The sequence below is a fragment of the Myxocyprinus asiaticus genome, chromosome 27 (assembly GCF_019703515.2).
Source record: "Myxocyprinus asiaticus isolate MX2 ecotype Aquarium Trade chromosome 27, UBuf_Myxa_2, whole genome shotgun sequence".
Taxonomy (NCBI): Eukaryota; Metazoa; Chordata; class Actinopteri; order Cypriniformes; family Catostomidae; genus Myxocyprinus; species Myxocyprinus asiaticus.
Window position 1 is genome coordinate 3427770 of NC_059370.1, and position 18394 is coordinate 3446163.

Here is an 18394-nt window from a genome sequence, read left to right on the forward strand (position 1 = left end):
CATGGAAAAGTTTGACCAAAGTCAGAGTTGATGTCTTAAATGCAATGTTAATGCCATTTCACGGCTGAACTAAAGTGATGGTGACAGCACTTTCACAACAGATCCGGACCCTCTGCAGCCAAATAAGGTCAATTTCCTTCAGGGCGCATGCTCATGAGACACAACATGCAGTAACAGACAGACTGAATCCAGCTTCTTAATCGCTAGATTCTTATTCAGTAAAAGGATCGCAGCACTCAAGTTCTTCACCACTACACAACTCAATCTTGGCTAATAAAATACATTTTGTAGTCGCATAGCACAAAATTTCAATCTATAGTTTCACTTTTACATTCTTCTTGTGTTTTTGGCGATTCGCATTCTTCGTACATATCGCCCCCTACTGGTAGGGGAGGAGAATTCATAGTAAAAAAAGACTTTAAAATTGTTTTGTTTTTTACCCACACCTATCATATAGCTTCTAAAGACATAGAATAAACCACTGGAGTCATATGGATTACTATTATGCTGCCTTTCTGTGCTTTTTTTGGAGCTTCAAAGTTCTGGTCACCATTCACTTGCATTGTTTGTTTGTACCTACAGAGCTCAAATATTCTTAAAAAACTCTTCATTTTTGTTCTGCTGAAGAAAGAAAGTCATACACATATGGGATGGCATGAGGGTGAGTAAATTCATTTTTGGGTGAACTATCCCTTTAAACATGTGAGAAGGAGAGGTCAGACAAGCATATTTACTGTTGTGTCTCTTGAAAAAAGGAAGATGTCTGGAGGAAATGACATAGGAACGATGTCAGCTGGACTTCCTGTTGCTACGCTGGGGAAAGTCAGCACATTTTTTGAGGTGGCTGAGGCTATAAATAGTGCCGCCTCAGCAGAGGGAAAAATGCCTGTGCCCAAGAACAAGATTTCAAGAATTATAGCACAAAAGGTGTCATTGCAGCACATTCAGCAGGGAAGCTGTGCGTTTTATCATCTATATAAAAGAGTCATCATAAGAAGGGTTTTCAACCAGTGCCTGTGAAAGTATTGCTGTTTTATATATTTATTTACCTTTTTTTTATATAATTGGGGTACATCTATAATGCAGAAGTTAAGGTAATACTATTTGTTGATGTTTAAATTTTTTTTATTGAATTAATCTCATACATCATTGTTTGCTGAGAAAGGCCCCCAAATATAGATTATTCATATAAATGATGCATAATAATTCAAATATTTATGAATATGTGATGAGGAGGAGGGCATGGCCGGGCTGTGAGGACGCACGCCTGGCAATGAATTGTCCTAATCAGTTGGGAGGGGGATAAAGACGAGCCGGAGGTGTCAGTTCGAGAGAGAGAGACACACATGGCCACTGTGTGTGTGCATGTCTGTGTGTTTTATGTTATGTTTCAGTTGATTTATGTCATTAAAGTTATGTTGACTATTCTGCCGGTTCCCGGCTCCTCCTTGCCCATCTTAAGAACCCCGTTACAAAATATAAAATATAGGTCCTGTAAAAATTATGTAATATGGATTGAAATTCAGTTTGAAATAAATAGCATTATTGTGGCAGATGAATAAAGCATTGATTTTTAGACCTAAAAAAGTGGTTTAATAACTTAATATATTTGTTTGTTTTATTCTCGTATCATTGTAACAAGCCTACAGTTGACAGCAATCGTCTCGGTTACGTATGTAACCTCAGTTCCCTGAGATGAAGGGAAAGAGACATTACAACATGCTGATGCATAGAATTTCTGAGTCTGTAGTGCGGCCAGCTTACGCATGTCTCGTTCCCTTCATCTCAGGGAACCGAGGTTACATATGTAACCGAGACGTTCCCTGACGATTCAGTTCACTCGACATTGCGTCATGCTGACACATATGGAAAACAAAGTCCCATCATGCCACACTACTTGACATAACCCTCCCAGAGAGGGAGACCAAAGCATAATACTCTAAAGAACATGATTCCACAGTCCTGTGGGATGGCGACTGTCATGAGTATGCTGCAAGTGAATAACCCTCGTGGTGAGCCAGGAGGGGAGCACTTAGAATGGATATATGAACTATAGTCATATAGTATTTATTAACCCCTCCACGAACCCAGTCGTGAAGGAAGTTTTATTTACAATGAAAGAGCTCGTGACTTAATGGGAAATACAACGGTTTGAATGCAAGCAGTTGTGTAAAATGACAGGGGAGCCCGTACTTAAAAAAGGGCACAAGTTTATGTTTGGCCAACGAAACAGCAAGCGCTCTAGACCGAGAGGTCTTGCGATGAGAGAGACGTTATATCTAGATTGTAATATAGCCTTTTCTGGGTTTGACGGTGGCTTTTGAAAGACCCGGACCAAACTCCAGACATGAATTGTTGACTGATAGCGCTTGCAAATCACTGACCCATTTACTGAGGCCAGAGCCAGCAGTAATGCAGTCTTAAGAGAAAGCACATGTAATTCAGCAGAGTCCAGAGGCTCGAAGGGGGGGCCCCGCAAGTGCTTTTAGGACCAAAATTAGGACCCAATTTGGGACTGTAGCTGGGCGAGGGGGATTTAGCCACCTCGCTTCCCTAAGGAACTTTATGATCAAGTCATGTTTGCATATAGAGGTGCCGGCTTCAGGTATGTGATATGCAGAGATAGTCGCTACATAAACTTTGAGCGTTGACTGAGTGAGCCCTGCGTCCAGTCGCTCTTGAAGAAATATAAGAATTTCAGGTATGGGGCAGTTCACTGTGTTTTTGCAACGGGAAATCAACCAAGTAGTGAACACATTCCATTTCAGTGCATAATGGCGTCTCGTAGATGGCACTCTAGCCTGTAAAATGGTGTTCATAACCGACTGAGTCAGTTCTGGCACGTTTAGCATGCTCCATTCAGGGGCCACACATGCAGGTTCCACAGCTTGGGTTGAGGATGCAAGCATCCGTGGTCACCGCTTTCCGGCTGAAAACCTGCCCCAGCATGACACTTTGCTGGTAGAAAGCAGGAGCTGTCCAAGGTTCTATAGTAGCTAGACAGCGGCGAGATATAGCGATGTGCATGCGTCCTTAGCGCCAGGCATGCCGTGGCACATGGTGCTTGAGCTAGTACTGAAGAGGTCTCATGTGTAAAAGACCTAATGAATGATGGAGAATGCCGCCGCCATAAGCCCCAAAGCTTTTTGAAGCAGCTTCATTGGAAGTGTTCTCCCCAGTTTGAACTGAGACAGACACTGGAAAATGGCCTGAACGTGCTCGCTCATGAGATCACGAGATGATCGAGCCTTCTTCGGGACAGGTCCAGAAGAAACGGCGAGCTCTGCATTCCGTTTCATAGAGCTGTGCTTTTGCTGCATGGGGTTTTTTTCCCCTCGGAGCGGGACTCGTGCTGAGGCGGCTGCCTTCGTTTGGGCCACTACTTGTGCGGCTTCAACGGCGACTTTTGCCGTCACTGAGACAGCAGGCGTGGGGTTTTTAGCCAGGTGCTAGCCCGAGACAAAGCGGGAGCGAGCCGGTTGGGCTGATGTACTACTCCGTTCGGCATAAAATGTCTCATAGCCTTCGAGTGTTGCGAAGCCATGATGTAGCACTCTAGCAAACCCATCCACAGAGATGGACACCGGAGCATCAAAGAGGGCGGCTTTTTCTGCGTCACACATTTCTTTGAGGGTCAGCAAAATGTGACGATCCAGGACCACCAGGTTGCCCATTGATTTGCCAATGGCCTGTGCAGTGACTTTAGTGGCCCGCAGCGCTAAGTCCATAGTGGTGCAGAGCTCTCTGAACGTTTCTGGATCGTAGTCTTGCTCGTCTATTTGTTTGAGGGTCTTATCTTGGAAAACTCGGAGCACCACCATTGCGTGGAGCGCTGAACCAGCTTGGCCCGCTGCTGAGTATGCTTTTCCAGCCAGTGCGGATGTTAGTTGACACAGCTTGGAAGGATGAGTGGGGCGTGATTTCCACACCCTGCTACTCGCTGGGCAAAGATGTGCTGCTACCTCCTCTTCCAAAGGAGGTAGTTGGGCATAACCTTTGTCTTCCCTGTGGTCCACTTTAGTGAGGAGAGTGAAATCGCTGTGCGAGCGAGCTTAATAGGGCGCACGGCAGGTTTTTGTCAGTTTTTTATGAACCTCCGGGAAGAATGGGGCAGATCTGTGGAACGCGGTCGCTTGGCGACGTCCGGACTACAGGAACCACTCATCAAGGTGAGATTTTTCCCATTCCACTGGATGAGACCACTCGAGACTGAGCTCTTCAACCGCCCTTGAAAGGATTCGAAGCATCTCCTTGTCTGTGGCACGTGCACGCTCCTCGCCCTTGCTGTGGGAAGGGGCAGCAACATCCTCCATTGACCACCCACCAGTGTCAGATGCAGTGAGAGACATAACATCATCCCCAATGTCAGAACCGCCAAACGTAACGAGGTCGTGCGCTTGTGCACAGGGCCGAAGCTCGTCACGCATATACTGTACCGGCACAGACACAGTGCATGGAGATTGAGGGGCTCTCAGGGTGTGTGCCAGCACGAGGTCCATCCTCACATTCATCCTGCTCGACCTCGCGGCCCAACCTTGCCTTCATGCGATCCCTCTGGAGTCACAGAAGAAATGGGTGGGAGGGCATGGGAGGCTGAATCGTCCCTCAGAACGAGGCGATTCACGAGCGAAGCGCCCTGAGACACATGCCCTAACAGTGAAGGCAATCTGTCTCCATGAGAGCTCTCTCTGCATGGGTACCTAAAAGGGCAGGGATTAAACACCATAGCCAATCTTAGAATTGGCATTATTGTAGAAGGGTTAGAAGACTAGGTCGTCGGAAAAGGAATTTCCCTTATGTACCAGCATGACGCAATGTTGGTGGTTACTGAAACATATGGGAACTGTTTTGAATTGAGTTAGTCAATGTGTCCAGTTCTCACAGGATTAGTTTACAAGGAATTTGTCTTGGTGACAGGAGCTTCCAGAGTACAACAATACAAAAACAATACAAAAACAGCAGCAAGACATAGATAATGATAAAAAATAAAACTAATTATACACATATGTACAGACACACACATACATACATGCATACATACACGCATACACATGGGTAGTGCAAATACAAATCTGTTATGTACAGTGCAAATGTGTTTTTTTTTTTTTTTTTTTTTCAGAGAATGAAATGGCAGAAGAGGTTGGATGTGTTGGATAAATATAAAAAAAGACTAAACTGTGTATTGTTGGGGTGTTTCTCCTAAAGTCCACAATGATCTCCACCGTTTTGAGCATGTTCAGCTCAAGGTTGTTTTGACTACACCAGACAGCCAGCTGTTCAACCTCCCTTCTGTATGCAGAATCATCGTCATCTCCGATGAGGCCGATGACAGTGGTGTCGTCTGCAAACTTCAAGAGCTTGACAGAGGGGTCCTTGGCGATGCAGTCATTGGTGTAGAGAGAGAAGAGTAGTGGGGAGAGCACACATCTCGGGGGTCACCAGTGCTGATTGTACAGGTGCTAGAAGTGAGTTTCCCCTGTCTCACAAGTTGCTGCCTGTCCGACATGGGAACAGAGAGTTGGTGAGAGAGTTAATTTTTTCTGGAGTATAGCTGGGATGATGGTGTTGAAAGCTGAACTGAAGTCCACAAAAAGGATCCTTGCATATGTCCCTGGTCTGTCCAGATGTTGCAGGATATGATGCAATCCCATGTTGACTGCATCATCCACAGACCTGTTTGCTCGATAAGCAAATTGAAGGGGATCTAGAAAGGGTCCAGTGATGTTCTTCAGGTGGGCCAACACCAGTCTCTCAAATGATTTCATGACCACAGACATCAGGGCGACAGGTCTGTAGTCATTAAGTCCTGTGATTTTTGGTTTCTTTGGGACAGGAATAATTATTGAGCGTTTGAAGCAGCATGGGATTCACACTGCTCCAGTGATCTATTGAAGATCTGTGTGAAGATGGGGGCCAGCTGGTTAGCACAGGATCGAAGATACGCTGGTGAGACCCCATCTGGTCCTGAAGCCTTCCTCGTCTGTTGTTTCCGAAAGATGCAGCTCACATCATCTACACAGATCTTAAGTGCAGGTTGAGTAGCAGGAGGGGGGAGGAGGGGGGTTGCAGGAGGTGTTGGTGTTTGTGTGAAGCGAAGGTCCATGAGCATGTAGCCTACTGTTGAAATATTATTCAAATAATTACAAATGTGAGTATTGGCAAAGTCTTTCTAGCAAGTCAGTCCACTGTCGGCCATCTTTGGAACGCTCTCGGGAGGCTATTTCCAGTCATGCCAGTGCAGCTCCTATCTACTTGAATGGAGAAAGACCAAAATCTCAAAAACGGTTGGTCAAGATTATGATCAAAGAACATATTTCAAATCAGCAATAAAATCTGACAATACTGGAATCAGTTGTGATTTTTTACCTCATATTACGCTAAAAAATGCAATTTTCCCAGCTTGTATAGGTAATGCGCATGCACGTTCTTAAGTTGATTGACAGGTAATGTCTGTATCTAAAAGGTGATTGGCTCTTTTAACTGTAAGGCGGGACATTCTTTCTACATCCATTGGGCTCTAGAGCTCCTTGGTTGAGCGTTCTAATTTCTCCCATTCATTTGAATAGAAGTGGCCCATCTCTGCTAAATAATATCTGGTATTGGTAATTTCCTTTTAAAATATTTTCAGTTAATATATTTCAGTATTTTCAGTGAATTTTTCTTTTTTTTTTGTACCTGAATGCTCTCCCGGTGAGAACTGACGTGATTGACGGTGTGGAGGATACAGGGAGACTGGCAGATGAACAATGATTATTGTCTTGTTGTACTTTAACACACTGTCAAGGTTTATGCAGTAAACGTAATGTTTGTCCATAGAGAAATGCTCTATGATTAAATTGAGTCTGATTCATCTTTTAGGCTGTGTTTTTTATTCTCTGTTTTGAACAAGAAGTGACATGCAGCGTACAGTCGGCAGTGAGCGCTCTAGTGGTGGATGACTGTATAGACTTTTCTCTATCTTTTGGCATGATTACTGATCGCATTTGGGCTGAAATGTATTAATGGACGATCGAAAGCTTAATCGATCAAATTATTGACGACGAATAAATAATCTATTATTCATTAACATTCCTAAAACTTTAACTTTTCAGTGTAAATTTCTGTTTCAAAAGTAGCTAGTGGCACCGATTTATCAGCAAAACCGATATATCGGTTGACCTCTACTCGCAACATGCTGTTTTGAAAACAGTACCTTTAAGTGTGAGGAAGGAAACAGTTGTGGGATTTCTGAGAAACACCACAATTGTAAAACTGAGACTCATCCTGTCAGACTCCTCAATAACTCATCGATACTAAATTGAAATTATTTCTCTCTGTGTGTGTGTGTGTGTGTGTGTCTCTCTCTCTCTCTGTGCAGTGTTTGATTACAGCTATAGGGACTATATTCTGTCATGGTATGTCCCCTTGAGTCGAGATGAAGGTCAGCTGTATCAGATGCTATCAGAAGATTTCTGGGAGATGACCAAACAGCTGCGAATGCGTTTGACTGATGTGGATGTGGTCAACCTGGTCTGTAATGACACTGTGAAGACCCTCCACACACACTTCTGTGACCTCAAAGCTGCTAACACAAGGTGAGACTACACATAACACTTCACATTTGTAATGGCTGAGAGCAGTAGGGCTGCACAATTAATCTGAAACACTATCGAGATTATTATAACGGCTACTACAATTAATCATGAACATGTTTTTTGAGTTTTTACCAATCGCAGGAGTATCCATTTAGCTTTGCAACAGCAATGGCGAATCAGAGACTTTTAAATTAGTATACTGTATTGGCTTATCACGACCAGTCATAATGGGGAGTTGTAAGTATTCTGATGCACAGACGCTTGGTTTAGGTTTGTTTTCTCACCCTCGTGCCATTGCTGGTATGACATTCATTCTTCAGCAAAACACAAATGAAGATTTTTAGAAGAATATCTCAGCTCTGTAACTGTTTACAGAGCTATTCCTTTAATTGATTTTTTTATGCATTTTAGTTTTTTATATCATAAATCGAACTAAATTAACGCGTTAAATCGACAGCCCTAGTTTTAATGTTATTAATTAAATTTAGGCTGTAGCCTACTTTATTTTACAACATTTATTCTGCTGTGTATTCAAATACGTAAGTGCTGAGTAATAGGCTACTAATGAACTACATGGACTGACTAGGGCTTTTCAGACTGTGCTTAATCCTGAGTTATAGTCTTTTTAAACCCTGCTTTTAATCCTGAGTAAGGCAGCGTTTCACGTTTAAATTAGTATACTGTATGGGCTTATCACAACCAGTCCTAATGAGGGAGTTGTCAGCAGTCTGATGCACAGACACTTGGTTTATGTTTAACGTCTGTTTGCGGTGGCATGAAAATGAGTGCTGAAGAAACAACACTTGACACTCATAAAGAAGCTTTAGAACAAAAGCAAAAAGTTGTTGATTTGGAATTGTCATGCAATGTACTGCACAACCGCACAATGCATGTAAAACGTGAACTGCTCTGTGGACGTAAAGCAAACTAAACTCGGAGCACCTCCTGAGATAATTTGCAACGATCACTTGTAAGACAAAACTCTTGCAATCTCTTTCACCGACAGCTTCAGTGATTCTAATGGAAAGTTCAAATATTGTTGAGTTTCTTAATTTTTGTTTACAAAGTTTTCAAAAATTGAAAAACAGTTTATTTTTGTCATCGGCCCACCACTTAGTAGGCCAATGAAAAGTTGATTTACTGATGTATAAAACAACAATAAAGTCATTCAGATTACATAGAGGATATAGCATGAAGCCGAACAAATAAGCCCAAGTGTAACTATCAGTCGACATAATAGTCAGGAATACAATATCAAGGGCAATAATTTACAGTTATGATTTTTGTTATAAACGTGCAGCCCTAGGTTTTCTCATATAAGATCATGGTTGGATAATATTTGGCCTCATATGTCACAACGATTGCAATTTGAAAATTTAAAACAGCTGTTTGCGATCGGAGTTTGTTCGATCCGAATGAAAATCTACACTGAAAACCCTAATAAGTTGACTTTAGTTAAGTAAACTCGTTCCCTCAATTTAATTGAATAATGGTGTCTCCAAAATTGTGTAGTTAATTTTACTTAACTTGATGTTCATTTAGAATGAATTTAACTATTTAAGTTAAGGTAGCTAGATGCAAGTAGACTTAGATCTGCTATTTAAATATTGTCATTTCATCTAAATAATTTTAGTTGGATTGACTCAAATTTAGATCATGCAATAACAGCTCAATCAAAGAAGGTAATAACCCATTCTAAGTCAGTCATTATATAAAATTCTCCACTGAAATGCATATACTGTGTGTGTGTGTGTGTGTATATATATATATATATATATATATATATACAGGTGCATCTCAATAAATTAGAATGTCGTGGAAAAGTTCATTTATTTCAGTAATTCAACTCAAATTGTGAAACTCGTGTATTAAATAAATTCAATGCACACAGACTGAAGTAGTTTAAGTCTTTTGGTTCTTTTAATTGTGATGATTTTAGCTCACATTTAACAAAAACCCACCAATTCACTATCTCAAAAAATTAGAATACATCATAAGACCAATAAAAAAAACATTTTTAGTGAATTGTTGGCCTTCTGGAAAGTATGTTCATTTACTGTATATGTACTCAATACTTGGTAGGGGCTCCTTTTGCTTTAATTACTGCCTCAATTCGGCATGGCATGGAGGTGATCAGTTTGTGGCACTGCTGAGGTGGTATGGAAGCCCAGGTTTCTTTGACAGTGGCCTTCAGCTCATCTGAATTTTTTGGTCTCTTGTTTCTCATTTTCCTCTTGACAATACCCCATAGATTCTCTATGGGGTTCAGGTCTGGTGAGTTTGCTGGCCAGTCAAGCACACCAACACCATGGTCATTTAACCAACTTTTGGTGCTTTTGTCAGTGTGGGCAGGTGCCAGATCCTGCTGGAAAATGAAATCAGCATCTTTAAAAAGCTGGTCAGCAGAAGGAAGCATGAAGTGCTCCAAACTTTCTTGGTAAACGGGTGCAGTGACTTTGGTTTTCAAAAGACACAATGGACCAACACCAGCAGATGACATTGCACCCCAAATCATCACAGACTGTGGAAACTTAACACTGGACTTCAAGCAACTTGGGCTATGAGCTTCTCCACCCTTCCTCCAGACTCTAGGACCTTGGTTTCCAAATGAAATACAAAACTTGCTCTCATCTGAAAAGAGGACTTTGGACCACTGGGCAGCAGTCCAGTTCTTCTTCTCCTTAGCCCAGGTAAGATGCCTCTGATGTTGTCTGTGGTTCAGGAGTGGCTTAACAAGAGGAATACGACAACTGTAGCCAAATTCCTTGACACGTCTGTGTGTGGTTGATGCCTTAACCCCAGCCTCAGTCCATTCCTTGTGAAGTTCACCCAAATTCTTGAATCGATTTTGCTTGACAATCCTCATAAGGCTGCGGTTCTCTCGGTTGGTTGTGCATCTTTTTCTTCCACACTTTTCCCTTCCACTCAACTTTCTGTTAACATGCTTGGATACAGCACTCTGTGAACAGCCAGCTTCTTTGGCAATGAATGTTTGTGGCTTACCCTCCTTGTGAAGGGTGTCAATGATTGTCTTCTGGACAACTGTCAGATCAGCAGTCTTCCCCATGATTGTGTAGCCTAGTGAACCAAACTGAGAGACCATTTTGAAGGCTCAGGAAACCTTTGCAGGTGTTTTGAGTTGATTAGCTGATTGGCATGTCACCATATTCTAATTTTTTGAGATAGTGAATTGGTGGGTTTTTGTTAAATGTGAGCCAAAATCATCACAATTAAAAGAACCAAAGACTTAAACTACTTCAGTCTGTGTGCATTGAATTTATTTAATACACGAGTTTCACAATTTGAGTTGAATTACTGAAATAAATGAACTTTTCCACGACATTCTAATTTATTGAGATGCACCTGTATATATATATATATATACACACACACCTTTACTACAGTTGCACATGCATAAGGTGAACTGAAATAGTGTTAACAGGGTCCAACTTGACCAAATGGGTCACAGATCACCCTAATGGGGACATCACACAAAAAAAACTATTTGCAACAAAACAACATAAATAATACAACAAAAGATAAAGAGGTTTTAATACTACTACTAAAACATCTGTTAATTATTTATAACAACTATTTAAATGCCCCCATATGTTCCCTTTGAAGGAAAATAAATAATTAAATAATTCAAGTGCAAGGGGTATTTATGTAAAAGGTATTTATGGGTATTCCCCACATCGTCCATTTTGTACTCAATCGTTTAAGTCTATGGATTTTTAAGATAAACACAGTGCATTCATAAACTATTCACACCCCTTCATTTTGTTTGGACATTTTATGTTGCAGCCCTATGCTAAAATGCTTATTTTTTCACATCAATCTACACTCCATACCCCATAATGTCCAAGCAAAAAACAGATTTTTGATAACTTTTCAAATGTATTAAAAAAGAAAAACTGAAATATCACATTGACATAAGTATTCAGACCCTTAACTCAGTACTTAGTTGAAGCACCTTTGGCAGTGATTACAGCCTCAAGTCAGTTTGGGTATGATGCGACAAGCTTTGTACACCTGGATTTGGGGATTTTCTGCCATTCTTCTCTGCAGATCCTGTCAATTGTTACGAGCACAACTTCCTTGGTCTGGGGGTATGGGAAGGTGGGTAACAAATGTTTGGAGAGAGTGCAAGAGTGATCCTGTCTCCAAGTCCCAGAGCAACCACAAATTACGTCAACACGTGATATGGCAAAAATATAACAATTTATTAAAGAAACAGTGGGATAACAAACATAGACTTCAGGAGTGGAACCGGCCAAAATAACAAAAGACATTCTTCCTAGAGGGTTTAGAAAATAGCTTACCTATCGAAAATAAAAGACAAGAAAACACAATCACTTCCCTAATTCCCTCTCTATAAATAAACAGGAGAAAACAGAATCTTTCAAAGTAAATAGCGTCCACCTCCCTACTAAAGAATCCCACAACATAAACAACTTAAATGCGTTACACAAAGTAAAGCTGGTATAATAAAACTAGTGTAGAAAATACACATACAACTGTTAAGTATTTCAACACAAGTATAGCAAAACACAACCGCAATATGACATGATTATTGTGACACTACTCACTTTAGCACAACAACTAGCACAATCTGCACAAATGCTGGGACCAAGAGATAGAGTAACCCTGCAGGAGAAAATATTCTCTGTGTCTCTCTCTCCAAGGTGAAGAGAGTTGTGGGCCTCTTGTACTCATTCCTTGGCTGAGCCAATCATAGGTAATGATCAGCAGGTGGCTCTCATTATCCTGCTTAATGGACAGCGAAAGCACAGGGAGACACAACACACACATCAAACCACATTTAAATATCACCATCACAATGATATAATAATATACGTCCCTCGGGACGTAACACAAGCTCTGTCATGTTTGATGGGGACCGTTGGTGGACAGCCATTTTCACGTCTCTCCAGAGATGTTCGATTGGGTTCAAGTCTGGGGTCTGTCTGGGCCACTCAAGGACATTCACTGAGTTGTCACCTAAGCCACTCTTGCGTTGTCTTGGCTGTGTGCTTAGGTTCATTGTCTTGTTGGAAGGTGAAGCTTCAGCCCAGTCTGAGGTCCTGAGCGCTCTTGACCAGGTTTTCATTAAGGATATCTCCGTATTTTGTTCAGCTTTCCTTCAACCCTGACCAGTCCTCCAGTCCCTGCTGCTGAAAAACACCCCCACAGCATGATGCTACCACCACCATGCTTCACCGTTGGGATGATATTGCGCAGGTGATGAGCGGTGCCTGGTTTGCCAAACAATTCAAACTTTGTTATATCAGACATCATCTGAGAGTCCTTTTTGGTGCTTTTTTGCAAATTCCAAGCGAGCTTTCATGTGTCTTGCACTGAGGAGAGGCTTCCGTCTGGCCACTGTACCATAAAGCCCAGATCAGTGGAATATTGCAGTGATGGTTGTCCTTCTGCAAGTTTCTTCCATCTCCACACATGATCTCTGCCATCGGGTTCTTGGTCACCTCTCTTATCAAGGCCCTTATCCCCCGATTGCTCTTTGGCTGGGCGGCCAGCTCTAGGAAGAGTTGTGGTTGTTCCAAACTTCTTCCATTTAAGAATTATTTAGGCCACTGTGCTCTTGGAACCTTCAATGCAGCCGCAATTTTGTTGTGGCCTTCCCCAGATCTGTGCCTCCACACAATCCTGTCTCTGACCTGTGCAGGCAGTTCCTTTGACCTCATGGCTTGGGTTTTTACTCTGATATGCATTTTCAGCTGTGAGACATTATATAGACAGGTGTGTGCCTTTCCAAATCATGTCCAATCTATTGAATTTGCCACAGGTGGACAGAGAAGTGGGATGCACCTGAGCTAAATTTCAAGTGTCATAGCAAAGGGTCTGAATACTTATGTCAATGTCATATTTCAGTTTTTTCTTTTAAATAAATTTGCCAAGTTATCAAAAACCTGGTTTTTGCTTTGACATTATGGGGTATGGAGTGTACAAAACTTGACATTGCAAATAATGTTTAGTTAAGACAACTTCATTTTTCCAGTAATGAAAACATTAGGGTTTAAAGAAGAAGCTCAAATCTAAAATAATCTTTTGGAAACTGCATGTTGTATGTAATACATGATAAACACAAACAAATGCACGTAACTGCCCGCCGGTTTCGTTGAAGCAACAATTTATCTCATTTGGATTTATATGGCCACAACAATGGACAAGACTCAACAGATTGTGGAGGTTAAGAATTACAAAGTGCTGTACAACCCTCAGCATTTATTATACAAGGATTTATTAGCAAAGGAAAAGGTGGGGGATGCAAGCTTCAGCAGAGTTGTGCAGATGGTAAAATATTGTTTTAATTTAGGCTACTGTAATGTCCTTCATGTCGTACAATACAGTCTACCTAGCACGGTTTTGTCAGGTGTTTTAACAGAAAAAAAAAATTCAGTTATTTGAATATTTTTACATATTTAATAATTTATGGGCTGTTGGGCTGGATGCAAACTCTCAATGCAGGAACACCATTTTTGTTCTCTGACTAAATGCAGACGATTAAGGACCCAACACTGTGTGGGCCGAGTTCTATCTGTAAATTATTTATCATTGTGGTGTAAATTGTTGTCCTCCTCCTCATGTACAAACGATTTCATGAAGACCAAATTTGTTATATTTATCAATTACCCCCTCTCTAAAAAATTACATTATGGCCTAATTAAAGAAAATGTTTGGTGTGGGAACCCAGAGATAACTGTATTTGCTGCGCAGAGCCGCAGCTGTGTCTCGCAGATGAGACGCGGGCAATATGAAAGCCCAACCGTGCAGCACACGCCCTGCTCATGGGCTTGCTCACGGGCTTGCTCACGAAGGATATGTGAAACCTGCGTAATGCACTGGACAGTAGAGAGCCCTTAAATATGTCCGATGTAATCGCTGTGTCATGGCCTCGTTTATGTCTGTCTTCCTGAAATCAGAGACCAGAGGCGACATGTATAGAGTCACTGTGTATCAACTTTAATCACTGCCGATACCCTGAAGATGATACTGAGGCAGATCTAGATTTTGGAGAGATGTCTTTTAAAAACATGAGAGAGAAATGTATAACACTTTCACAGGGTCAAACTGAGATGTTTGGTGTCATCTCAGATTCGTGGGGTCCAAACTGTTTAGTGTACAGCTCTCATTGACCAAACCAGTGTAGGGGGAAACTTTAAGGCACCGTATAGTAGAAAACAGGATTTTCCTTGCTCTTTTGAAATTAGATTTGCTTGTACTATGGAGACATACTCTAACATTCACTCCCCAGGGACATTAAAAGATATTAATTGCTCTCTGTCTCTCAAGGCTGGAGGAAGTCCCACGTCCATTTCCGTTGCATCCGTGTCTGCGCAGTCCTGATGAGGAGCTGCGTTTCCTGCGCTGTTGTGCTCGTCTGCTCTTGCTGCGTCTGCTGCCTGTGAAGGATGCACGCTCACGCAGCCTGCGACTCTTACTGGTGGAGGTCATCGCTACTAAAGGTGACCTGGAAGTTCTTAATACTTTCCTTTAAGATGAAGTGTATAATTCTTTCAGTGTTAAAATACTTTCTCCTATTCCACCTTAATATGCAGAGAAAATGATTAGTAAGCCAATGGTACGCTTAATTCCCTCAAAAGTGTAAATACTGCAGCCATGTGACACTTTCAAAATAATGCTCTGTTTGTTTGAAGTCCTAAGATATCATACAGTAATTTATATGTAAAAGACTATTAACGTCCCACATACAGTACTGTGCAAAAGTTTTAGGCACTTGTGAAAAATGTTGCATAGTGAATGTCTTCAAAAATAATGCCATAAATAGTTTTCATTTATCAATTAATGTCATACATTATGTAATGTCAAGTCCAGTAAACATAAAAAAGCTAAATCAATATTTGGTGTGACCACCTTTGCATTTAAAACAGCTCCAATTCTCCTAGGTACACCTGGACACAGTTTTTCTTGGTTGTTGGCAGATAGGATGTTCCAAGCTTCTTGGAGAATTCCCCAAAGTTCTTCTATCTATTTCGTCTGTCTCAATTGCTTCTGTCTCTTCATGTAATCCCAGATTGACTCAATGTTCAGTGGGGGGCTCTGTGGGGGCCATGACATCTGTTGCAGGGCTCCCTGTTCTTCTATTCTAATCTTTTCTATTTGCAAAAGGTAATGTTTGCGAGTCTAACATTTATATTTCCTATTGACACACTAAAGCTGAAGATATAAATAACCATCTTAAGACAAATGCTTCTGTGAAACATCTTATTGCACAGTACTGTACAATCTGTCAAGCAACAATCGAAAAATGGGCTGTGAATTGAAGATGGGACATGAGCCATATCTAGAGACCACCCTAAAGACTAATGATCACCCTAAAGTTTCCTTACACTTAAGGGTGTTGCAGAAAATAACCCTTAAATGTTACTTAAGGGTTTTTAAAGGTAAAACGTCACAATCCTTTACAATTTCCTTTAAGTATTTATTTTTTACATAAAGGAATATTCTGGGTTCAATACAAGTTAAGTTCAGTTGACACCATTTGTGGCATAATGTTGATTACCACAAAAATGTATTTCAACTCATCCTTCCTTTTCTTTAAACAAAAATGGAGGTTACAGTGAGGCACTTACAATGGAAGTCAACGGGGTCAATTTTTGGAGGGTTTTAACACAAAAATGTGAAGCTTATAATATTATAAAATCACTTGCATTAATTCTTCTGTTTAAACTCATGTATTATTTGAGCTGTAAACTTTATGCCTGCACTTGTTCAGGATGTTAAATCTTTGTAACACCTGCACTAAAAACAAGCTAGATGCAGCACAACGAATGAAACAGAGCACAGGTGTCTTGGCATGTGTTTTTTAAACTTAAAGTTCCTTCGAACTTAACACGGTGTCTAAAGAATGTGCCGCTCTTGCACAAGATGCTGAAGAAACAGCATCACTTGATGCAACAGTCAAAGATGTCCATCCAGCACGTGTATACAAAGGAAAACAATGGAAAAACAGACGTTCATCCTTTTGCATGTGTTTGTGATAGCACGTGCACGAAACAAGTTAGGTAGGCCTGTTTATTTTTTCATTAATTACAAACCAAATCCTAATGTCATACTAGAAAAATGGACCCAAACCCGGCCCGGAACCCAATGGTTTCTCGGGTCCTGTCGGGCCCTGGTCGGGTTGCAGACCTTTAACCAGAATATCATAGAGACTCACAGAGACTCAATCTCACCAATGGTGTGTTGAATGAACTCTGTCCCCAGACATCTCCTGCTCTGTCATTTAATGTTCTCTTCAGTTCACACTGTCGTTAGCTGTGGACAGATTAATCGTTTCTGGAAATAGATGGTAGACCGGCTTCGTTGATGACAGCCACTGATTCACATTCACTGATGTTTATTGTAAATTGGTATATGTCTCATCACTGTCACTACTACTATGTTGCTTGGAAATGCACCCAAGAATTACACACACTATTGCACTTGAGTATATGGTTGAGTGACAATAAAAGTTATTTGATTTTGATTTGATTTTTGACAGACCAGACAGAGTTCACTTTTTCATTTGATATTGTGTCTGTCTGGATTCATATCAGCTCATATTGTTCTGATCACAGAAAGCCATTTACTCTTGTGTCCTTGATGAAGACACTCAGATGACTGCAGGAGGACTGAGCCTGTAGTTATTGTACTGGGGAAAACTGTCTGCTAAATGAATATACTTAGACAAACTGCAAGTCTAAAAAAGCCAAATAAATTGCAGGTTTATGTTTACTTTTGTGGTGTGTGTGTCTAGTGATGTGGAAAAATTACCGGAAGTACCATGGGACCATGTTTTCTTAGACAATAGTACCATGACCGTCTCATGGTATTCTTTGAAATACCTTGGAGAACTATGTAACAATATATCTTAATACCATGGTATTGCCAATCTCGAAAATGAGGATTTTGACATTATTGTTTTTATGTAAATAAATAAAGGTTCATTTCAGATGTTTGCTTTGTTGGACAAGAAAAACTGGCTTCATAACATGTCACATATTTGGTTTTCGACCATTTGAAAATGTGAAAACATTTAACAACTGTCATATGATGCTCTTCTCTTTTGTTTCCAGGATCTATTTTGATGAGCACCAGATGTGTGAATGTAATTGTCTGAAAATTGCTGTGAAATTACTAATAACATCTATCATTGGATATTTAGACAGGCTGCTGTATTGTGGCCATGATGATTGCAGTTTGTGACATTTTCATGTCTGGTAGAAATGGATTACCACAGGAAATGAACCTTCTTTCATTTTCCCAATGTTAATATACATTCTTCTATTCCAGTTAAATATGCAGAGTCAACTATAAGTAAGCTATTCACAGATTGATTTCCTCAACTCCAACTGTGTGTGAATATGCATACTTCCCTACTACATACAAAATGTATATCAATGGAGTAGGGTGTCTGAATCCTCAGTATTGATAAAACAGTAAGCTAGAACTACCTACCCATGAACCCTAGAACTACCTCGACCCTTGAGTCTGCCATAATGCCACGGGAGCTAAAGAGACATCACGTTCAAAACACTGTGTGTGTGTGTGTATATACAGTGGTGTGAAAAAGTGTTTGCCCCCTTCCTGATTTCTTATTTTTTTGCATGTTTGTCACACTTAAATGTTTCAGATCATCAAACAAGTTTAAATATTAGTCAAAGATAACACAAGTATGCTAAGGGTGGCCCAACCAGTTATTAGGTTTAGGGGGCAATCACTTTTTCACACAGGGCCATGTAGGTTTGGATTTTGTTTTCCCTTAATAATAACAACCTTCATTTAAAAACTGCATT

The 18394-nt window shown here is 40.8% G+C and overlaps 1 protein-coding gene across 1 annotated transcript in view; it reads left to right on the forward strand.

The window, feature by feature from the left end:
* The window catches only part of snx25 (sorting nexin 25), a 126411-nt gene that overhangs the window by 32400 nt on the left and 75617 nt on the right, over positions 1-18394 (forward strand). The window contains exons 3-4 of the mRNA XM_051658544.1: positions 7358-7574; positions 14889-15061. Coding sequence (XP_051514504.1) covers positions 7358-7574; positions 14889-15061 — 390 coding nt within the window. The remainder of the gene's footprint in view (positions 1-7357; positions 7575-14888; positions 15062-18394) is intronic.